Source organism: Astyanax mexicanus, chromosome 13 (assembly GCF_023375975.1).
Source record: "Astyanax mexicanus isolate ESR-SI-001 chromosome 13, AstMex3_surface, whole genome shotgun sequence".
In the NCBI taxonomy this organism is placed as follows: Eukaryota; Metazoa; Chordata; class Actinopteri; order Characiformes; family Acestrorhamphidae; genus Astyanax; species Astyanax mexicanus.
The window spans coordinates 6382435-6407135 of NC_064420.1; the positions used below are offsets into that span (position 1 = coordinate 6382435).

The following is a 24701-nucleotide window of genomic DNA, read 5'->3' on the forward strand; positions in this document are numbered from 1 at the left end:
GATCTGTACAAATTACATAGAAAAAATATAATATACCTATTAGATTAGATTTTACTTTACTGTGTTTGTGTGAAAATACAGAGCCAGTGAAATGCAGTTACCATCAAAACCGAAGTACGATATACAGTGTTATTTAACCCACATAAAATGCCCAAGTAACCATGACAGATGGCGCAATAAATAGCGCAATAAGAAATACATTTACATTTATATTATATGTACATTTTACATTTCATTTGGAAATCAAGGGATCAGAGTCTGCAGAAAGAGTGGAGAGACACACAGTCCAAACTGCTTGAGGTTTAGTGTGACGTTTCCACCAATCAGTGATGGTTTGGAGAGACATGTCATCTGCTGGTGTTGATCCACTGTGTTTTATTATCAAGTCTAAAGTCAGTGCAGTTTTGTTTTCCCACAAAATCTTACAGCACATCATGCTTCCCTCTGCTGACAACTTTAATAGAGATGCAGATTTAATTTTCCAGCAGGACTTGGCACACTGCCCACACTGCCAAAAGTACCAATTGGTCTTATTGTTGTTATTATTATTTTAATTAGTATAAGTATTATTAGTAGTAGTAGTAGTATTAATCCAGCTTCTGCTATCAAGATTTCACTTACCAGACTCCCAAACTTCAGCATGTACTATGTGGTCAGATGTGACTGGTATAGCCAGCCAATCACAGCAAATAATAGGATGATGGTCATGACCTCTGGAGTATCCAAACTTTTTTGAGTGAAATGATTATTGCACAATGCGGACAACATTTCTTCCAAATTCCAAAAAAAAATATTTTCACTTAGAGCATTTATTTGCAGAAAATGAGCAATGTCTGAAATAACAAAAATAGATGCAGAAATTTTAGACCTGAAATAATGCAAATAAAGAGTTCAGAAATTTGGTGGAATAACCCTGGTTTTTAATCACAGTTTTCATGCATCTTGGCATGTTCTCCTCCACCAGTCTTATACACTGCTTTTGGGTTTAATTTTATGCTGCTTTACTCCTGGTGCAAAAATTCAAGCAGTTCAGCTTGGTTTGATGGCTTTTGATCATCCATCTTCCTCTTCATTATAGTCCAGAGATTTTCAATTTGATAAAATCAAAGACACTCATCGTTTTTAAGTGGTCGTATTTTTTTCTAGAGCTGTATAGTTGTAGGTTTATTGTAATGTGAAAAAACATACAAATAATGTCCGTATAAATGTTTCTTTTTGCATAATATCTGTAAGTAAGCTTTGAAATCCTAACATTAAAATACCCCCTTCTACACTATAAGTACACGCTATAAAAATAAAACAGAGTAAGAATAGAACACAAACAAGATATACAATATTCAATTTAAGAAAAAAAAATATATATAACACTACAAAATACATATAAAACCATACCATTAAATCAACTTTCTGCTCCTAGAACTTCACTTCCCAGACATCCGTGCGCGGGCATATATTATATCGTGCGCTGTGATTGGTGCTTCGTCAGTGTCGCCAGCCAATCAGAGTGAAGGATAGGCTACCGGCCATGGCGTCTGTCAAATCTTCACTGTAACAGTGTGAAACAGTGTGTGAACGAGAGAGGCTGTAGAACCGGGTATTAATAATAATTTAGATCATCAGATCAGCAGAGTTAGATCCAGCGCTTTTTGGGGATCACTGAGGATTATAGAGGCGATGGGATCCGGCGAGAGTTCCACCAGGAAAGTGTCTTTTGGCCTGGATGAAGATGAGAATGTGCAGGTTCTGCGTGGAGTGAAGGTAAAGCTGGGGTAGATGTGTAGCTAGATTTTTTTTACTAATTACCCACGATTATAGACATTACAGATCCAGTAGAGTAGCTAAAGTGCGGTAAATTTAATGATAAGTAAGTTAATTGCTGCTTTATGGTGAAAGAACAGGCAGATATGGGGTATTAGTGTGTTTATGAAATAGAGGTGGGTACAGAAAGTAAAAATCCACTCCAGAGTTTTGTTCCAACCGGCTGGGCGGTTCTAGGTGTAGCTTGGCTGCAGCGGAGACTCCCGGCGGGTTGGAAGGAAATCCTGGGGTGGAATTTTACTTTCTGCACCCACCTCTTCTCATTCAATTTGTTTTCATTCTTTTTATGATTTTTAATATTTTTACATTTTAAATTTGATATTGAAGAATATTAAAGCTATAAAGGAACACATGCAGAATTATTTAGTAAACAAAAAGTGTTCCAGCTCATCACAAATCACCATCTCAGTTTAAGAGGTTTAGGTCAGAGGTGGAAAATAATGAATTACATTTACTCAGGTTACTGTAATTGAGTAAATTTTATTAGTAATTTGTAATTTTTAAAGTAGCTTTTAAAATGGGTAATTTTACTTTTACTCAAGTACATCTTGACACAAGTAATCTTTTTTGGTAAATTGGAAAACTCCCAATTACTGAGTAAAAAAAAATGCTGTGGGAAAACAATTGTCTGAATAAAAAAAAAAATAGCTTGCCGTTGGAATAACGAGGCAGTTACGTCCTCATGCAATGCAAAATATGTCTGCCCCGCCGGACAGAGCTGTCAGCTTGAAAACTTCCACATCAAACCTGCAAAAGCATGTGGTGTAAGTACTTTTATCATTAAACAATCTGCTTAAATGTTAAAAAAAAAAACATGTACATAGCAGTTAAAACATAACAATGGCAAGTTAGAAAATAATAATGAACTGTGAAACTATAAAATTACAGTTTCCACTTTTAATGGGGTGGTCTGAACAAATACTTCCTGAAAGGTCCAAATTATTATGTGGAATAATAGTTGATTAAAAACAATTTAATGTATTATTTGTTTTTACTTTTTTACATCTAATAATTAGAAGTAACTAAGTAACTTTTACTCAAAGTACGTTTTAAATTGAGTACTTTTTATTTGTACTCGAGTAGATTTTTAGATGGGTACTTTTACTTTTACTTGTGTAGAATTTTAGCAAAGTAAAGGTACTTTTACTTAATGACAATTTTTCAGTACTTTTTCCACCTCTGGTCATTCCATATGCTTCCCTTAATCGTTTTCATGTCTATAATAATAATCTACAATGTAGAAAATAAATAAACAAAGAAATAAAAAAACATTGAATGAGAATGTGTGTTCAAACTTCTGTCTGGTACTGTATATATGCGTTATATAGTAGTATTCAGCTTTACTTATGGCTATATTGCCAAAATTGCTCCAATCCATTTTACTTTCATGGCTGACAGGTGTATAAAACCAAGCACCTAGTCATACAGACTGCTTTTACAAACATTAGTGAAAGAATGGGTCTCTCTCAGGAGCTCAGTGAACTCTAGCACTGTGGTACCATGATAGGATGCCATTGTGAAATTTCCTTACTACTTAATAGTCCACAGCCAACTGTCAGTGATATTATAACAAAGTGGAAGCGCCTGGAAATGAAAGCAGCCCATCCATGAAGTGTTAAACCACGTAAAAGTGATATATTGCACAGAGGTCACCAACTTTCTACAGAGCCAATCACTACAGACCTCCAAACTTCATGTGGTCTTCATATTAACTCAAGAACAGAAGAGAGTAGAGCTTCATGTAATGGGTTTTCCATGGCCAAGCAGCTCCATCCAAGCTATATTTGACCATACGCAATGCAGTGGAAAAAAAAAAAAAAGCATGTGTAAAGTGGTGTACAGCATGCTGACACTGGACTCTAGAACAGTGATGAATCATGGTTCTCCATCTGGCGATCACATGGATGAGTTTGGGTTTGGTGGTTGCCTGGAGAATGGTACTTGTCATTGTGGCAAGTGTAAAGTTTGGAAGAGGGGGGATTATGGTGCGGGGTTGTTGTTTAGAAGTAGGGCTTGGCCCCTTAGGTCCAGTGAAAGGAACGTTTAATGCTTCAGCAAAGAATCAAGAGATTTTGGACAATTTCATTCCCCCAACTTTGTGGAAACAGTTATGGATAGCCCCTTTGTGTTTTTCATCATGACTTCACACCAGTGGACAAAGCAAGGTCCATAAAGACATGAATGAGCTTTGAGTTTGGTGTGGAAGAACTTGACTGGTCTGCACAGTCATGACCTCAACCTGATAGAACACCTTTTGAATGAATTAGAGTGGAGTCTGTGAGCCAGGCCTTCTCGTTCAACATCAGTGTCTGACCTCACAGATAGGCTTCTGGAAGAATGTTAAAAAAAAAATCTATAAACACACTCCTAAACCTTGTGTAAAGCCTTACCAAGAGAGTAAAAGCTGTTATAGCTGTAAAGGATGGGCCAACATCATGTTCCCATTGATTTACATAGAACTTGCACCTTTCTACTGGTCTGAATTACATTTTATATATAAATATACTTATTTATATACAGACCTGGAAAACAGTAAGAGACCACTTCAGTTTCTGAAAATCAGTTTCTCTGATTTAGCTATTTATAGGTAGATGTTTGAGTAAAATGAAAATTGTTGTTTTGTTCTATGTATATACGGACAACATTTTTCCCAAATTCCAAACAAAAACATTTATCTGCAGAAAATGAAAAATGACTGAAATAACAAAAAAGATGCAGAACTTTCAGATCTCAAATTATGCAAAGAAAACAAGTTCAGATTTATAAAGTTTTAAAAGTTAAAAAAAATAACATTTGATGAAATAACCCTGGTTTTTAGTCACAGTTTTTTATGCATCTTGGCATCATGTTCTCCTCCACCAGTCTTACACACTGATTTTGGATAACTTTATGCCTTTACTCCTGGTGTACAAATTCAAGCAGTTTATTCATCCTTCTCCTGATTATATTACAGTGGGTTTTTAACTTGGTGAAGTCAAAGAAACTCATCATTTTAAAGTGGTCTCTTATTTTTTTCCAGAGCTGTATATATTTTGGGTTATAATTTGTACTAGTCAGAATTAATATATGGATATGTGTACCTGTTTTTTTACTAGTCAGAATTACAGTATTAACGTATTACAATTTTAATTTATAGTAAAGAAGTAAGTATGCTTATCTTTAACTTTTCTCATTAATGAAGAGAGTAAAATTCCATGTTAATCAAAGGTAACATGATCAGTCAGAGTTACAGTAGTTGTTAGATGTAAAATTTGAGTTAGGGCTTGTGATATTGGTGTTTTTTTAGGCTTAAAGGCTTGCTGTTGGAGGTAAAGCAATATCTTACAAGTAAATTAGCTAGATCATTAGTTTAATGGCATTTCCCCTCCATTAGTGCACACGCTACAGTAACAGTACAGGCAGGATGTAAGGATCTTGATGGTGGAGGCAAGAGGCAGGTGATTTAATGCTAATCTGGGGTAGCTGAGGTGTCTGACCGATTACACTGGCTGTTTGTGTGTGTAATTAGGGCACAGCATACCTCAGTGTCTATGAAATGTTGGTAAAAACAGTCTGCAAAATGTATATTAAAATCATTTTTTTATATTCTGTGATGGTTTACCGTTATATGCAATCATCCACACACTATATTTCCTATATCAACAGCTGTCGGAGGATGTCCTGCAGCGGATGAAGAATGTCAATCAGACTTCTATAGGCAGTCGGGAGAGCCCAGGTATGATATGATCTTTGGTAAAATAAAATGAGATCAGAATACAGAGTATCCTTCTTTAATTCTGTTGTCATTTTAGCATTTTTGTGGTGTTTTTAGATTGATATATAAGTGTGGGATTAAAGGAACAATATGTAATATATTTTCTGTACTAATTCTTTAAATGATGTATGATCAGATATCTTCTGTAAAAACATTCTGGATCTTCACGGAAATCTGTTTAGTCGTGTCTAGTCCTATTCCCACGCCCACGTTGCTAGGTGTGGAACACAGTATCAAGAAAACATAGTGTGCTCTAGACTTAGCATTTTTCTAAAAAGCTTAATAAGCAGAAATGGAGTAAAACAGCAGTAAATGATGGCAAAACCTTTGATATTGAGACAGCTTGGAGCCCAGAAGGACTACAAGACGCAGGATCCTAAGGTGCCTAATTTCCCTGCACAAGTTAACAGCCCTGGTTCTAGACTGCTTTGCTTGGGGGGAGGAGTTGAACACAATACATGCAGAGGGGTATCAAGTTAAGTCAAGTAATCAAATTATGTGTTTGGAGAGATTAGCTGCTACTAACCGACTAGCTGCCAGTACTACAAGTTAAGCAGCAAAAGGGCTACAAGCTAGTAACACTGAACAATAAATCACCACAGTTTAGCAAACGTTACCTTGTAGAAATCAGTTTAAACTGGACGAAGTGTTTAATTCACCCCTATAAAACCAGAACGTCTCAGAATAAGAAATAAGCAAGGAAATATCTTCAAATTGTATAGCAAGATGGTTTTCCTAATCGGTTCAGAGATTAAAAAAAAAATAATAATAAAATAAAAAAAAAAAGTCGTTGCTTGCATTGCGCTTGGGGCGGGGGGCAAAAACAAAATTTGACTAGTTTTGGCTAACACATTAATGCTACGACATGCTAATGTGCTAGCTGCTATCAGTCACAGTGGAGGAGCAGATTGGCCAAAGCTGTTAACTGTTTATCTCTGCATCAACCAGTGTGATAGAAATATATGACAGAAACAGACAATTTGAATTCATTTAGCTACGAAAGTGATTTATATTTTGCTATAAAGAAAAATCCTAAACTCATCTTCAGCTTGTTAATTTAGATACAGAGTCAGGGTTCTCAACCTGGCAACCGGTCTGAGCTTCACATCTAGGGAGGGAGGGGGTGGGGCAGACAACGTTACAGTATTTTGAATTGGACTGCAACAGGCCTTTTACACATTATACACGCATGTTTTGTTCATATTGTTGCTTTAAATAAATCTGGTAATCTGGTTTTGAACATGCTTTGTTTTATAGGCCCACAGCCTAAACCCCAGACATCCACAGCTCACACTCCACCTTTAAAACCCCAGCAGAGCTCTCAGTCTGGACCCACTGCTTCCGACACCAGAGAAGAGCTCAGAGGAAGGTATGGAGCCGTGTTCTATTTGTTTGTATTCTCTTGTATTTCCTGCTCTGTGTTTCTAGTTGCCATGTTTAGAGGTGCATTTAAATATATAATGTTATTTACATTGTTATGCTTCATTTGTTGAATGAGAAAAAAACATAAAACAAACTTTGCTGTAGACAGCTCTGGAAAACAATAAGAGACCATTTAAAAATTCAGTTTCTTTGATTTTACCACATTAAAAAGCTCTGGAATATAATCAAGAGGAAGATGGATGATCACAAGCCATCAAACCACCAAACTGAACTGCTTGAATTTTTGCACCAGGAGTGAATAGCATAAAGTTATCCAAAAGCAGTGTGTAAGACTGGTGGAGGAGAACATGATGCCAAGATGCATGAAAACTGTGATTAAAAACCAGGGTTATTCCGCCAAATATTGACTCTTAAAACTTTATGAATATGAACTTTTTCTTTGCATTATTTGAGGTCTGAGATCATTTTGTTATTTCAGCCGTGTGTGTGTGTGTGTGTGTGTGTGTGTGTGTGTGTGTGTGTGTGTGTACATACATACATACATACATACATACATACATACATACACACAGAGCAGAGAGAGAGAGAGGTGGATCAATACTGACATCCTGTGGAAAGAGAGTATACTGCAGTTAGAGCAGGAAAGTGTGTCTTTGTGTGTGTGTGTGTGTGTGTGTGTGTGTGTGTGTGTGTGTGTGTGTGTGTGTGTGTGTGTGAAGAAAAATAGTAATACTAACAGAAGTAAATACTTATAAATACCCAAATAGCATATAAATAAAAGTACTAAATGTTTAGTTTAGTTTATCATTTGATATTATGCACTAATTATATTATATGTTCCCTCTTTGTATAATTATTACCAAAAAGTCCTCACAATAGAGGACATTATTAAATGTTTTGATCAAAAGATGGCCAAATTTTAGCTGGTATATAATTTTTAAAAAACATTTTTAGCTCAATTTAAGACACATATATATATATATATATATATATACACATATATGTGTCATATAATGTACTTTGTAACGTATAGGTTAATATAGGTGTGTCAAAATATCCAGGGTGTGTACGGTCATGAAAAACCTGGAAAAATCAAAATAGCAATTTCCAGGCCTTGATGAGTTTTTTTAATTAAATAAATACCCAGAAAATTAGGAAAAGTTATGGAAATTTAATCTACATTTTTTTGTTTTAGTTTTAATGATGGAGAAAATCTATTTTGAGCTAACAAATATATCAGCTCAGAGTCATTTCTGTAATTTAGCCCTACACAATAGAGCTCTCAGGATCTGACACACATATTATTATTATTATTATTAAAGATTTCTATCTAATTTATTTTATCTAATTTCATTTTATAATGAACTATAGATGGTCTATAATTATACTATAAATGAACTATGAATTTTGATCATTGTTTTAATAGATTTTTGGTTTTATTGTCCATGTCTGCACTGATCATGATCAAGTCATGAAAAAAAAAAAATCATGGAAATTCTTGGGTTAAAAAGTGTATGAACCCTGACTAACTAAATGTCCAAAAAGTGACACGAATAGTCATGACTAATCACCTTATCAAAAAAGTTTATTCAAGATTAGTTAACTACTAAAATAAGCATTAGTTGCAGCCCTTATACTGTAGTGAATAAAAATGTATATAAAAGTATATATATTTAAGATCTAAGAAATAAAGAGAGAAATAAAGAGCGTGTTAAGTGTATGAACTCAACAACAATACAAACGTACTGAATAATGCATGTGAAATGTTTGCGTGTGCAGGTATGAACGTGAGAAAGCGATTATACAGGAGGAGCTGGCTCGCATCGCCCAGAAGGAGAGAGAGGCAGCGCGACAGGACATAACCCGAGCTGTGCAGAGAGAGCGACTGCATACATTCCAAGAGTCCGAGAAAGCCAAGCAGCTGGTGGGTCACACCAACATCCACAACACCTACTAAATAAACTGAGGGGATTATTGACAAAATTCTGTTAAGTAGTTATAAATAACAGCTCAGATTATCATTAAAACACATAATACAATTAATATCATGATTGAAAACGATGTAAATATATATATATATATATATATATATATATATATATACACACATATACAGTACCAGTCAAACATTTGGGCCGACCTCTTCATTCAGTGTTTTTCTTTTTTTTTTTTTTTTTTATTAAATGTATTTTCTACGTAAATGTATTATTATTAAAGACGTGAAAACAAGTAAGGGACAAATATAGAATTACGTAGTAAAAAAAAAAAAAAAAAGTGTTTGTCCTGCCCATTAATCCCCTGATCTAAACCTGTTGTACTGAGATGGTGATTTGAGGTGATTTGAGATGAGCTGGAGCTTCACATGAATGAATATTGCTTTGAATTTATTTTTATTTAACCCACTTCTAATAACAATATCCAGCGTATGCATATTTTTTTATTGAATGGCTGTGGTTGTTTTGACTCTTTGGGCCCTATTTTTCTTAATATTTATGTGAACCATCAACTGTACACCTTGATTTAGGGAGTCAGTGTATCTTTGCTGTTGTAATGACGGGTAAAGTACACCTCGCTCAGCTTGAACCACACAAAAGGCATGTACTAACTCTCTTAATTAATCATGGGGGTGTGTTTTGGATTTGGATTATGTTTTGGATTTCTATTTCAGAGGCGCAGCTACCTGGACGTGTCCAAAGCTTTTCAGCAGAGGAAACTGATCTACTAGTTCATTCTGTTTATTGTTAATGGAAAAATTGCTTAGCTACGCTATGGTTTTGTGTACTGATGGGTGTCCATGACTTTGTAACAAGTGCGAGTGTATGTGTGTTGAGGATGTGCTTGTGTTGATATTTCATTGCCAAGATAGCAATGAACTTCTGACATTGACGTTATAGGTCTAGGTTGTTTTCAATCAGTGGCGTACCTGTGTTGTTTACGTTGCCAAGATAGCAATACACCTGAAATTTACCTGAACACACCTCACTTCCAGACCACCATGCCCATCAGTGTGAATATATTCACAAGAACTGATGCAGGCAAAAGGCGTGAAAATAGATAAGAGAGCAATGAGTATTGCATGGTGTAAGATAGAACCCTTTGGCTTTAATGTTGTCCAGTATATATATTCTACAGAAATGCAGCTCGGTTTTGACTCTATAACTCTAAAAGCATTGTTCCCTTGAGGTAATGCAGCGTTCTCTCTTTCTTTATACACTTTATACTCTCCTCTCTGCTCCCCCCACTGTCTGCTCAGACTTGTTTTGATGTCCTTCATGAATATTCACTGTTAATGACAAGTCTTCACCAGATTAATTTCTGTGGGTGAGAGAATGAGAGGATAAAAGGGAAAAAAAGAGAGCAGGAGACCATAGGGATTTTTCCTCCCTTTTAAACGCATTAATGCCATTCTCTGCCCTGTGTGCAGAAAGAGGTGATAAGTCACATTTGCATATGGTTCAAGCCTCTCTCTCACTCTGCTATTAAAAAGCTTTTTTTCATTACCGCCGTTTCATGCTGAGTACCACGTGCCCCTCTGCAACCCCTGCTGTCTTCTGCATGACAGTCTTTTAGAAACAGAATAAAGTACTGAGAGCTGCTGCACTGCATCTCCTTCACTCAGTACTGGATACATGATTGACTGTTCTTGAATATGGGTTTATTGCTCCAGGGTTTGATTATGTACTGACAGTACGACACTGTTTAACCCTCATTATTCCATGCTTTATCATTAATTTGTACAATTATTACCTCCATCTTGCTTTTGAGGATACCCCACAGGTGCTCATTTGCGTTTAGGGCTATCATCTTTACTCTCAGTTTCCTCAGCAAGGTAGTTGTCATCTTGGAGGTGTGTTTGGGGTTGTTATGATGTTGGAAAACTGACAAGAGACCCAGTTTCTGAGGAGATGGGATCGTATTCTGCTTCAGAATGTCATAGTAGTAGCAGCCTACATGTTGAAATTCTGCTCCTCAGTGCTGGCAGCACTCGTGCAACTCCAGACCATGATGCTACCACCACCATGCTCGACTGACAAATCTATCTTGATCTTGTCAGTCCCCGTAGTACATGTTTTCAGTAATGAATTATCTTGGACTGCTTGTCTTGAGCAATCAGTTTGCAGGCTTTGTTGTGCGTCAGCTTCAGAAGAGGCTTCTCTCTAGGACAGTGCCATGTGTGTGCAGACAGATTTGATGCAGTGTGTGGTGTATATTCTAAGAAATTCAAGCTCTGCAGCAATGCTGGCAGCACACATGATACACTTAACATGTGGACTCAGCTTTCTTGGTCGACTCTTGGGAGGCCTGGTCTCAGTGGAACCCATCCTGGAAAACTTCTGTATCACCTTGGCCATCATGCCGTATCTTAGTTTCAGGGTGTTAGCAAACGTTTTATAGCCTAGGCTGTGTTTGTGGAGAGCAAGAATTCTGTTTTACACATCGTCAGAGAGTTCTTTGCCACGAGTTGCCATGTTGAATAGCCAGTGGCCAGTAGGATTAGCATTAGCTGGCTAGACTGTGCTAGCATGAGTGGAGGATGACACTACTGAGCTGAATGTAGCATTGTTTTGGGATTTAGCTCACATATCTACCTTAGATTTTGCTTAGTTTTATCAGCTGTGCGCACATTCGGGGCTCCATCCACAAATTTTGCTGGTCCAGCTCTGTTTCTCCACCGCCTGCTGCTTCAATAAGCCCTCCGTCTGCTGTCTGCTGCCCTGACTCACACACGCTGATAGTCCTTAAAGGTTAAGCACCAGCTAATATAAAATTGTCAAACACATAAATACAACCTAAGCACCAAATGCCCCAAAGACCTCAAAATATCCAAAAAGAGGACAAAATTTATTAAAGTTATCTGTAGTGCTTACTTCACTCCTAAAGATTAACAAAACTGGTGCTGAATGCAGCACCCCCGCCATGAAAAGCACCCCTCTGAGGTTATTGATTAGTGAACTGAGATGCATTCAAGTTTATTTAGTCAAAATAAACAAACTAATATCAGCAGATTGTGAAGCTACATAGTGTACGCTCGATATGGGCATGTAAAGAAGGTAACAAGAGCCTCTGTGGAAGTAAACTGGCTGGCATTAATTAGCCTTGGTAGTTAGTATTATAGCTAGTTACACACCGTGCTCAGAGCCGTCCTCCACTGCAGTCGGAAAAGCGGACTTGCTAAGCTTGGTGGCTTCTAGGCTAAAACCTAAAAGTTTAGGTAGTTGGATTATAGAGATTTATAGAGTTTATAGAGTTTATAAATTCAGCTTTCGGAATCTAAATGATGCTAGCTAGCTTCGTTATTTACTTTTATCCAGCATTAGCTAGCTAACGGATGCTAGCTACATAAAATAGATGCCTGGATAGCTCACTTAGATATGTGATAGGTTTACGTTCTGCTTTTGTGTGTGAAGTTTGATTAAAATGTCAGGAACCAATAATATTATTGTCTGTTTTGTTACTTTGCAGCTCTTTCCAGAGAGTCAGAAAGAGCCTGCCATAGCTAACGATGTTTGACAGTGGCGCTATTTACTGTTTTTCACTAGTGACGTCAGTCGGTCTTTCAGGAATTTCTGTAGCGACTCTGTTTTTCCGTCAATTTACTTGAATTCATTAATTTTAAAGTAAATTAAATGTGATTTTTAAATTTTTAATTCACATTTAGATTTTTAGAAGCTAAAATAATGTGAAGTCCTCAGATAGGTCCTTTAGGTGGTGCTTAGCCTTTAAGCAGTTCAGGAATGCCAGTTTGTAAACTGCAACAAAGATTTTCTCATTGGTAGCCTCTAAAAACTATAATACTATACTACTATAAAAAAAGTTTTGTAATGACGTTGCCATATAAGAGTTAAGCGAGGAGTTGTGCAGACTACAGTCTGAATAATCAACATTATCATTGTGACAGACTTTTTTTTATTTCGGCGTTTAGAACTGAATAACAAAGTGACAAATAAATAAAAGGAAGAAATTATCGTTCAACAGGCTTTCTCAGAATGACTGAAGTAAGAGTGCAGTTTCACTTCCTGTACACTAGATGGCAGGCTGCCACTTCTTTCTTTGATCTTTTTTCCATTTTTATATATATATATATATATATATATATATATATATTGCACTATATATTTGCACAGATATGGCAGTTTTGCTGTGGTTCAGATCTTCAGTTATGCAGATGTTCCACGCTGCACAGTTTAGGTATTTTTTTCTGCTGGTATTAATTGGCTGGTGAGTTTAGTAAGGTGTAAAGATCAGTAAGAGCAGTGACAGCAGTATAAAGTGAAGTTCTGAGTTAATTCTGAGTATTATTTTTACTACACTACTGTACTTAAGTACTAAAATACTGTATCTGTATCTACTGGAGTATTATTTTTACTTCACTACTGTACTTAAGTACTAAAATACTGTATCTGTATCTACTGGAGTATTATTTTTACTTCACTACTGTACTTAAGTACTAAAATACTGTATCCGTATCTACTGGAGTATTATTTTTACTACACTACTGTACTAAAATGCTGTATCTACATTTACTAGGGTATCATTTTTCTTCTCTTACTTCCACTTATACTTCACTACATATTTAGAATAAGTTTAATACTTTTTACTCTGATTCATCGTTTATGTGCTGCATTGTTACTTGTTACAATTATAAAAATGTTAGGAATCATTCCTACCTGTCACCGGGTTTGATGAAGCTCCTCATCATTGAGTGAATCAATCAAGAGATCAAGCTGATCTTATAAGAAGACTCTGGCTGCTCCTGTTCTTTCTACTGCTTTCTGTAATAACTACACTAATAACACAGTACTGTACTTTTACTTTCAGTACTTGAATAGTAACATTTTACAATAAACTACTTGCAATACTTAAGTACAAAAAAATGTAACTTCTATTTAAGTGTGGTCTTTAAAGAACACTTTAATACTACTCAAGTCACTTTTTTGATTGAGCACTTAAAGTACTTTTATTCAAGTCTGGGTCTCCAGGACTTTATATATGTCTGATCTCCAGCATAATCTGTTGTACTCATACTGCTCCTTGGCTCCTTTGCACGCCAAGGGGAGCCAGATTATGGCACAACACCTCTTCTTTTTCTTCTTCTGTTGTTTACTGCCAGATGAAAGACTGCCTTATATTCCAGTAATTGGTCTGAAGGTCGATAACCAATCTCCTTTTAAAAAGAAACATATGGTAAATTGCAAGCATGCGGACATAGATGGTGGATAAAGTTTAATGGGGACATATTATACCTCTTTTTACACATGTTAGATAGAATAGGTCTATGACCTATACAAAACATGCAATTATTTGCACAAAATCAATCACATAAAGAGATCTTACCAGCTCTGTTCTTGCTAGTTTCTGTCCCTTTTAGAATGATCTGTTTAAGGGCTCTGTCACTTTTATGCAAATAAGCTGTGGCTGGTCATGCCATGTGTACGTTGAGCGTTTACCACATGGTAGTGTTCGCTAGTGCTAAATGGCAAAATATGAACAAGCTAGATTTTGCTTAACTGTGATAACACACAAGCTGTGAAACTGTGAAACACACAAGCACAAAAGTTCTTACCTCATTTGTTGACTTGCCAGACAGTAGGTACAGATCCCTCCCTCAGACGAAGTCTGCTGGTTAATCCTAAATAAAAAAAAAAAAATGGAATTTATGTATAATCTACACCTAATGACAGCACCTTATGAAGTACCTGTCACACTTTTTGGGTCTCTGGAAGCATCCCCAACACCCACAGGGCTTTTAAGAAAGAGCAGGTATCAGGTTACAACCCGCTTCCTCGGATGTGTTTCGTCAGATTGGTCTACAAAATTAAATGATGTGTCTTTGGGAAGAGACTGACCAATCTGTATGTTTCTTAAAGCAACAGTGCATGCGCTTCATTTTATATTATTCTTTTTATTCGTTACCTTACAAAAAATCTTGTTGCTTTTTCCGAGAACACTTTACATATAAATGAGGATTGCTAGCGAATGGATTGAAGAAAAAAAAAAAACATGAGTCTGGTGTTGTTTTGAAGGGCACAGTCTGAGGTAAGAGCTTATGTGAGTTGTGTGTGTGTGTGTGATGGTGTGTGTGTGTGTTGGGGAGAGAGGGGCTGGTACCTGGAGTGCTTTTGCTTTCTGAAGTGAAGTCTCGTGTTTGGAATAACTTATTTTTTTCAGTAGTTTTAAATTTTACATTATAATGATTTAAAGCATCGTAGTCCTGAGAGTCTGCTGGTATTTTTTGGAATAACTGGAATATTTAATATTATAAAGAATTTTAAGATAAAATGGCAACATCTGAGGTTCTAAGCTTTTAAATGACATGTTAGTTGTCTATATGTAACCTATAGTTCCTCAGATAATCTTAAGCGTATAAGTACTGTAATCATAACCACTGATTTCTGGCCTGCCGGTGGGTCAAGGATCTATAACTCTACCCAATTCATTAGATTAGTTCAACTACGTGGCGTGAACAACCAGTATCTTTAGTAAGTCAAATTTGATGAGGAGTCTTAGGGCATTTTCTCACCAGCACAGTAGTGCTGGGCGATAAAACGATATCGATAGTTATTGAGAAAATTATATTTCGCGATAAATGTGATAAGCTGGGCAATAGGATCCAATAAACTTTATTTTCTATTTCCCGCTTAAGTAGCGCTGGATCATTTCAAAAACATGACTTGATTCCTCCCACCGCCATTACAGGTCACTTGCTTTAAAATATTTAAATGTTAGCATAATTTAAATGCAACAAACTTAAAGGCTATTATTTTAATAAACATTAGCAGTAAAAAATCTCAAACTAACAACAAATAGAAAATAGAAAAAACAGTAAAACATATGTAATACATACTTTTTATAAGACCAAAACTGTGTGATACAATCTTGTTTTCTGCTTTATGTAGTTGCCTGCATTCAGGGACGGGAATAACCCCTTGATTAAATATAATTTTTATAAAAAGAAAGTGCTATTGCAATTTAATTTAAACAGACAAATAATGTAAAGAGTCTGAATTTTATTTATAGTTTATATATTTGTCCCCTTGTGCTTGTTTTAAGGGCCATACATGTGGGATGGATGGTTCCGGACCTGTGTGGATGCATAATGACTTTTTTAAAATTAATTTAAAATCTGTCTGATGACCTTGTGCCCATCTGGCATGTTGTGGACATCCTAGTGTCTGTCCACAAGGCTCTGAGCCTGCTAGTGATTTTGGCCATAACTCCCTTATTCTGTCACTTATGAGAAAAAAGAAACCTTGTAATTGTAACAGAAAGTGATTTCATTTATATTGTGATTCATATCGATATCGGCTGATATCTATATCGTGTTAAGATTATTTTCATATTGCCCAGCCCTATCTCTTAGTGCAGTTTGATTAAGCAGGTGTCAAAACAGTAATTACACTCTGGTGCGGATTAAAACAACCGGACCGAGACTTAGAGGAGATCTCGATCCAGCTATCAAATATACTCATACACTTTTATTTGAGCTAAACTGCTGATAAAGCGCAGTTTAATCTGATATATTTGATAATCTGATACATACCTCTAATTACCACAGCTATAAATGAACACTATCTCTGCTGCTCCATGCTGTTAACATGCATGGTTTGTGCAGCGGTCACTGTTCGCAGGCACGTGACTCTGTTTACTACGTGTACATCTGCGATGCAGAACCTTTTAAAAACTCTGTGTTTTAAAAGTGCATCGTTTTAGAATTCGTTCTGTTTTAAAGCAGGTTCACACTGCACAGATATACGCGCTGAAATACAGAATCTTCTCACTATATGTACATTCTTGCTCTGATGCCAGACAGATCTGACCAATCAGAGGGGATGTGTGCTTGTGTGGTTTATTGGTGCGCATGTTGGTGTGTTTGTGTTTATGCCTGTGTGAAACCAAACCAAACAGAGGGAGAAATGCTCCAAATAAATGAACTCATCAATTCAATTCAATAAGAATATCTATATTTGATGTCATGTAGAGATAATGTATCACAATTAAAAAATCCATACAATATACATTGCAATATGGATATTTTACCCCCACTCCTTCTATACCAGAGACTGTAAAAAAAGATGGACGCCGTGTCTCCGTTCCCATTCATTCAATGAAAATGAAGCCAAAATCTTCCGCCATGTTGGCGATCCTGATACCCGAGTCTGAGTTGCAGTAGAGACCAGAGGAGGGAGAAAGACTGTGGAGAGACTGCCTCCTCATTTAAATAACCCCGCCCCTGAGGGCTGCCTCACGGTCACAGGCTGCAGAGCAGAGCGGATGGCCTGTTATTGGTCCCGCCCATAACCAGCCCTTTTACAATAACCACAACTTTTTTGAATACAGCCGAATAACCTTTTTTAAAACGAATTCTGTGGGGATATAAAAATGTAACAATATAAGCAGAGGTTACACTAGCTGCTGCATTTAAATAATGGCTGTAGAATTGCAGTATATTAGAAAAAAATGTGATTGAAAGTTGTTCTGTTTTGCCATTAAAACCTATGGGGTTGGGTGGGGTTAAACAGCTTTCTGAAACCGAACAGCAGGGGGCGCCCGACCTGTGGTGGCTTTACTTTTGAGAGACGATGCTCTGTCCAGCTATACACAGTCTATGTACTATACAGCCAGCTGTTAATAGTGCCATCTATAGGTTGAACGAGGATCTGCAGCTTCTTGTAACTGAAAAGCCTCTACACAGTGAGCCTCATACAGAGCTGCTGTAATCCTTAACTTCAGAAAGTTATCTGATCAGCTCTCAGGATTGGCTATATTTGAGAAATATTGTCTGGTCGCATATTTTGCTTAATAATAATCACCTGATACCTTCTTTAGTCGAACGTCTTCTTTGCTTTCTTTGTGTTTGACACAGTGCAGTATTGTTCACGATCTGGAGCTTTTTATAATGACTTGAATCGCTGCCTCCAGTGACAGGGCTGTATTGCATTCACTGCCGCCATCAAAACCTTCTTTTGTCACCTCAATTACATCCATTTCAATCACATACAACACACCTCGCAATACCTATTTATTTCCCAGCTTCCCCCCGCCGTGTGTTTTATCAGAGAACCTCAGCACTTCAGGTAATCCGAGAGAGAGAAAGTGAGAGAGGGGGGAAGTCTGATAGAGCTCTATCTGTAATTGTAATCTCGGGCTTGACACCTCTCTGCATGTAAAGCCATTAAGAGAAGTGTGCAGGCTGAACCCGTCCCCGGCTGCAGTGCAGGTAATTTCCAGCCAGAATGCAGCGGGCGAGCGAACAGAGCCGGGAGATTTTATCCGCCGCTCTCACTGTCGCTCTTCCTGTCCTCGTGGCAGTGAGGGAGCAGGTCGGCCAGGATAAGAGAGAATTAACAGCAGGATTAGCCGTGTTTTGTCTTCGTGCTTATGAGCACTTGTTTATCGCTGCTTGTTTTTTGGCTCGGGTGCTCTCAGTTTGGCATCTTTCAGTTTTTCGTGTGTCTGTTGTGAAGTCTTTGTTTTTATTCATGCTTTACTTCCTACTCTAAAAAATAATACTAACATTTATTAACTGGAATGGACAGATACTAACCACATATTAACCACAACCAGGCCTGATTACTTACTCTAATCACTTACTCCAAAAGGGCATGGACAACTCATCTAGGAGGTCACAAAATCACCCAGAACAACATTTAAAGAACTGCAGGTCTCACTTACCTCAGTTAAGGTCAGTCAGTGTTAATGATTCAATAATAAGAAAGAGACTGGTTGAAAATGGTATCTATGGGAGAGATCCAAAGGCACTAAACACTGCTTACCTAATAAAACACAAAAAGGCTTCTGTCACATTTGCCAAAAGACATCTTGATGATCCCCAGGACTTTGGGTACTCCTTACATTTTCACACAATTATCTGAACTTTCTAGTCCTTACATTTTAAAAATAGCCTCATTACTCTATTACTATTTTATTTCAGCTTGTTTTCATTCTAGCTTCTCATCGTTCAATAAAACCCCCTATCCAGATAAATCTCTCCATCCAGATGGCCTAAGTTTTGTTTTTAAAGGAGAACTCCAGTGTAAAATGGACTTTTGTTGTAGTAAAACATGATAAAAAGTACTTACCTATGATGAATAGCACTCCTCTGTTCTCCAGCAGCGTTCTGAAATCCAGGAAATTTAAGTTTGTCTGACCACCCTTCAGACTGGTTGACACAGGGCATAATTTGCCCTGATAAATCGCTTTTTCCACTGCTGTACTGATAATACCATAAATATATATATATACATAGACTCTGCATAGCCTTCCTCCTGGCATAGCAGCCGGCGCCAGGAGGCAGACTATGCGAAGTCTATGTATATATATATGTCTATGTTACATATCAGTACAGTAATGGCGGCGCACAGAGCTGAAGCTAGTGTTATGGGATGTAAATAATGGTTTTTTAATAAGCTTTTTGTGCACTTTTTAAGTTATTAATGCCTCGTTTTAAAAGTCAGGGCTCTCCTGATACTAGCAAGGAGGTGTAGAGCTACTTTTTAGCCTGTATAACAATGGAAAAAGCGATTTATCAGGGCAAATTATGCCCCGAGTCACCCAGTCTGAAGGGTGTTTGGACAAACTGCTAAAATTTCTGTTTGAGAACGGAGGTGTGCTATTTATCGAAAGTAAGTATTTTTCTTATCATGTTTTACTTTAGTTCTTCTTTAATGGCATTTTTTTCCTGTACATTACTTTTACTTTTATACTTTAAGTAGCTTTGAAAGCAATACTTTTAGAGAGAATAATACAGAGAGAATAATAAATCTGTGAATCTATTTCTCTGGTTTCTTGGGACCTGTCCATTCCGTCAGTCTCCTTTGTGCTGGTGACCTTCTGATCATCTTCAGATAGATACAAAAAAAGAGTTAAAGCAGCAGAATAATACATACCGGTGCACACACAGCCAGTGTCCCTCCGTCCAGTCCTCCCTCAGACAGCATGGGCAGTGTGTGTTGTGGGTAATCAGTCTGATTATTAAGTGCTAATTTATTGCATGGCTGGGAGCTGTGTGTTAAATGAACGCATCAGAGTAAATAAGTGCTGGGAAACAGAATCTAGCCCCAGTGCAGGATCTTATGGGTACCCGGCACATTCGGGCTTGAGGGGACGGAGGAGTGTAAACAGTCACGGCAGGACGCAGCAGCTGAGAGGGAGTGAGAGATGTTTATCTCCCCATGCCTCAGCTCTGTATTTACCTCCGTTTTCCTTTTAAAGTGAAATAGGCCGAATAAAAGCTGTATCGCTGCCTAAACAGTGGCGCATCAGATTTGCCTGATTCAAACCAACACATCATTTTAATAAACTGTACGCTGTGCCAAGGAATTAAACTAGGTATATTCCACTCCAATACTTTAGTATAAATGATTTTCTGTAGTTTTATACCTTTTTCTTCCTATACACTCCTTGGTCTTTAACCCAACAATAGTGATATTCCCAACACTAGTCAAACTCCACCTCTTTTGGAATTGTTGCTGATGCAGCATCACTGGGTAGAATCACAGTGCATTTGGAGGAAAGCGCAGTGATCCAGCTCTGATACACCAGCTAACAGACACCTGTGCTGACCAACATTACTGTCCACATTTCTGTGCGAGCTGTACAGGTTTCTGTCCATGCTGTCCGCATTTCTGTCCATACTGTCCACATTTTTGTGCACACTGTGTCTGCATGAGCTTTACACGTTTCTGTCCATGTTGTCCGCGTTTTTGTATGTACTGTTTCTGTGCACTCTCCGTGTGTCTGTCCATTCTGTCCGTATTTTTGTGCACACTGTTTCTGTGCGAGCTTAACACGTTTGCTGTACATGTCCGTGCTGTCTACGTTTTTTTCGTGCACTGTTCCTGTGCAAGCTATACACGTGTCCGCACTGTTTGTGTTTCTGTGCACTGTTTCTTTGTGTGCTGTACATGTTTCTGTGCACTGTCCGTGTTTCCGCCCATTCTGTCCGTGTTTTTGTGTGAACTGTTTCTGTGCATGCTGTTCACATTTTTGTCCATGCTGTCTGCGTTTTAGTGTGCACTGTTTCTGTGCACTGTCCGTGCTTCTGTCCATTCTGTTTGCTTTTTTGTGTGGACTGTTTCTGTGCACTGTCCATGTTTCTGTCCCTGCTGTCTGCGTCTTTGTGCGCACTGTTTTTGTGCACTGTCCGCGTTTCTGTCTGTTCTGTCCGCGTTTTTGTGCGCACAGTTTCTATGCACTGCCCGTGTTTCTGTCCATTCTGTCCACATTTCTTTCCATGCTGTCCATGTTTTTGTGCACACTGTTTCTATGTGAGCTTTACACGTTTCTGGCCATGCTGTCCGTGTTTTTATGCGCACTGTTTCTGTGCCCTGTCCGTGTTTCTGTCCATGCTGTTTGCGTTTTTGTGTGCACTGTTTCTATGCACTGTCCGTGCTTCTGTCCATTCTGTCTACTTTTTTGTGCACACTGTTTCTGTCCATGCTGTCCGCGTTTTTGTGTGCACTGTTTCTGTCTGCTGTCCGTGTTTCTGTCTCACCCTCTCTCTTTGTCTCTCTTACTCTTACAAAGTTTCTATCTCTCTTTTTGTCTCACCTTCTCTCACACACACAACCTTTCTCTCTTTTTCTCTCTCTCATCTTTTAAATGGTGAAAGATGAGGGATACACCAATGCTTTAATTAGCTTGTTAGGCATAGTCCAGTCTGAGTGGCCTACTTGACCTTTTTACTCGGAGTACCTTTAAAACACTGCATTCATGTCACTTTGTGTGTGTGTAAATAAGTACATGCTCTCGACTGTAACCTGTTGTAGTTTATTAACTACTTATGTGTAATAACTGTTTAAATAATGTACATATTTGCATTAGTGTTAGCCTCCACTCTGGAGTGTGGAGTTCTGAACGTGCTGTTCAGTTAAAAACAAAGACAGATATTATGGGATGTTGACAGTCCATTGTAGAACAGTTCCACACTCAGCCTCTAACTGAAGTCTTTTATTAACCCTCTGAGAACTCTCCTCAGTGATAATGGAACCTAGATAATGGAATGGATAATGGAACCTAGAGGACACCAGTAGTACTGTGAACAGGATTAGGATTGTTGTGAGCTGTAGTGATACAAAGGTCCAGACTTAATATGCTAATAACGCGTCTTTATGGAGAGATAGGAAACTGAGCAGCAAATTCCAGTGCTCTTGTTTACAGACTAACTTTGATCAATAAAAAAAACTTAATCATCTCCTTTAAAGCATCATTATTGGGTTATGTGTCAGTCATTGCCCAGTTTCAGACCAGTGTGCAGCTTGCATTGTGTTTGCCATTCAATAAAACTTCAGGAAGTCCTAGATAACCTGCTAATTGGATCTGGAGCCTCACGTAGCTACAGAAGTGTCTGTATACCTCCTGTCCTCACAGCCAGCCTCCATTCACTCATCTGCCTGCCACCTGTCACAGCATCCCTCCATCCATCCCTCTATTCAGTATGTGGTGTGCTTAGTGCTTAGTTAGAGAGAGAGACACACACACACACACGCACACACAGTGTTTTTTTGGCGTGCACAGTGTAGCGCAGGGCTCATTTTTAGACGTATCATTGTAATTCATGCTGGGTGAGTATTATCAGCCTGTTCCAGATCCCGAGCGAGAGCTGCACGCCCATCAAATTGGCTTTGTCACAGCAAAGAATTAAAGAAGAATACTGGAAGAATGACGAGCGCTGTGTAGTTAAGAGACAGGCTTGTGTGTGTGTGTTTGTGTGTGAATGTAGTTAGAGGAATGAGTGTGTGTGTGTGTGTGTTGGTTGTTTTTGTACTGTTGACAAGTAGTTGACAACTAGTTGTAGTTACTATAGCTAAACAAAAAAGAAAGTCTGATGGTTGCTATATATATATATATATATATTTTTTTTTGTGGTGTCAATCGATTAAAAACTTAAATCCAATTAACCACAACAATATTCTATGATTAATTGTGATTAATCGCACTTGCCCTTTTTAAGACACAAGTTTTTATAGTGGATATTTAAACAAATAAAAAAAAATGAATGAAAAAGTTAAGAAGTGTAAATGCAATTGTATTTATATTAGTGATGTCAATTTGAGGGGAGAAAAAAACAACGTGGGGTGGTGGAATAAAGAATATATGATAAAGTGGATAGAGGAAGCTTTTTTTTTACTTGTTATTTATTGTAAACATCTCAGCTTGGTTGTACGGATTTTTTTTATTAGAACTTATTTTGCTGAATATAAAAAAGCATTTTCACACCTGTAGTTGTGAAAGTTTCTATGGTCCAGATCAGTCGATGAGTTATTTTTAACGTTTTCTCACTCGGTTTGGTTTGGTTTGGTTTGGTTTCACACAAGCATAAACATTAATGCACAAAAATGCACATTTTGGTTGTGTCCTCTGATTGGTCAGTGTCTTCTGATTGGTCAGTGTCCTCTGGTGCGTGAGAAAGAAAGTAAATATAATGAGAAGATTCTGTGTTCCAGTGTGTATATCTGTGCATGGTAAAGCTGAAAAATTGCCACTGCACTTTCAAACACAGTGTTTTTCGTTAGTTTTTAGTTCATGTTAGAAAAGTTTAATTTATTTGTATTATCCACTCTTTTTTTTATTTTTAGATTAATCGGTCACTCATTTCACATAATTTTAAACTTTAATTGATTTTGAATTTCCTCCATTCAGATTGTACTTGTTTACTTAATATAATCTATTTTAGTTTTATTTATTTATTGTTATTAATCAGAATTTGCTTATTTATTATTTTATGATCTTACGTTTTGATTTTTTGATTGCATTTTTATTTTTGTATTATTCTTTATCATTTTAATATGTCCATTTTTATTCATTTTTTGTGATTTTTTTTATTCTGTTTTTTATCATTTGGTTCATATTTTGATTTGTTTACATTAAATTTATGAATTTCTCACTTCTTGTTTTTATATATTTTTTTATGAATCAATCCTCACGATTAAATTTTTAGTATTTCGCGTGCTATACTTTAATTTATAAATTTAATTTATATTGTCAATCCCTTTTCTTGTATATTGCTCAGCTACATAAAAAATTTGGGTCACACTAAATATAATCAGAGCCTAAATAATTAAACAACAAATGATTTAACTCCCTGATTTGACACAATTATTGGTTGCAAAATGATTGTTGGCTGTGTTAGTATTTTCGTTCTTTTTTGCATTTTGCCAGATTTTTAGAACGTAGTTTATGTTTGGCTTTTCTGTGTCTTATCTTTCGTTCCTTTATCTTATTCAGCCGGCCTCAGCACTGGACAGTTGGGTAAGGATGACTTTAGCATCTCTCACTCACTTTGTCTGTCTGTCGACACTCTTTTTCTTTTTCTTTTCATCCTTTTTAAAAAATAAAAAGGATGTGTTCATTCTCATGGCACTCACAGTCAGCATGCAAATCATGTTCCAGTCCTTGTAGCAGTTTAAGAGCCACCCAGCTAATAAATTGCGTATGATGTGCATACTGTTGACCTGGATTCACAGCATGCTTCAGATCAGAGGCAGAAGAAAAGGGGTTATTATTACATTATTTGTGTGTGTGTGTGTGCGTGTGTGTGTGTGTTTGTGTTAGTTATACATTACAGGGTTCCTGCTGTAAACCTGAGTAATTAAGGCCTTAAATTGTCTTAAATTTACTGTAAATTAGCTGTAGATATCAATAGTTCAGACTTTGCTTTTAATGCTGACAGGAAAACGCAGCGGTCCACTGTAAACATCTAATCCAAGGAGAGAACTAAGGTTAGCAGGGAGCTAGTGAACATGCT

The 24701-nt window shown here is 37.2% G+C and overlaps 1 protein-coding gene across 2 annotated transcripts in view; it reads left to right on the forward strand.

The window, feature by feature from the left end:
• Positions 1-1495: 1495 nt before the first annotated feature.
• Positions 1496-24701, forward strand: part of chchd6a (coiled-coil-helix-coiled-coil-helix domain containing 6a) — a 95192-nt gene continuing 71986 nt past the window's right edge. The window contains exons 1-5 of one of the 2 annotated variants that reach the window (XM_007232560.4): positions 1496-1758; positions 5464-5533; positions 6830-6941; positions 8735-8879; positions 24182-24205. In XM_007232560.4, coding sequence (XP_007232622.2) covers positions 1675-1758; positions 5464-5533; positions 6830-6941; positions 8735-8879; positions 24182-24205 — 435 coding nt within the window. In that variant the 5' untranslated portion in view covers positions 1496-1674. The remainder of the gene's footprint in view (positions 1759-5463; positions 5534-6829; positions 6942-8734; positions 8880-24181; positions 24206-24701) is intronic. The other variant, XM_007232561.4, reaches the window with a different exon arrangement.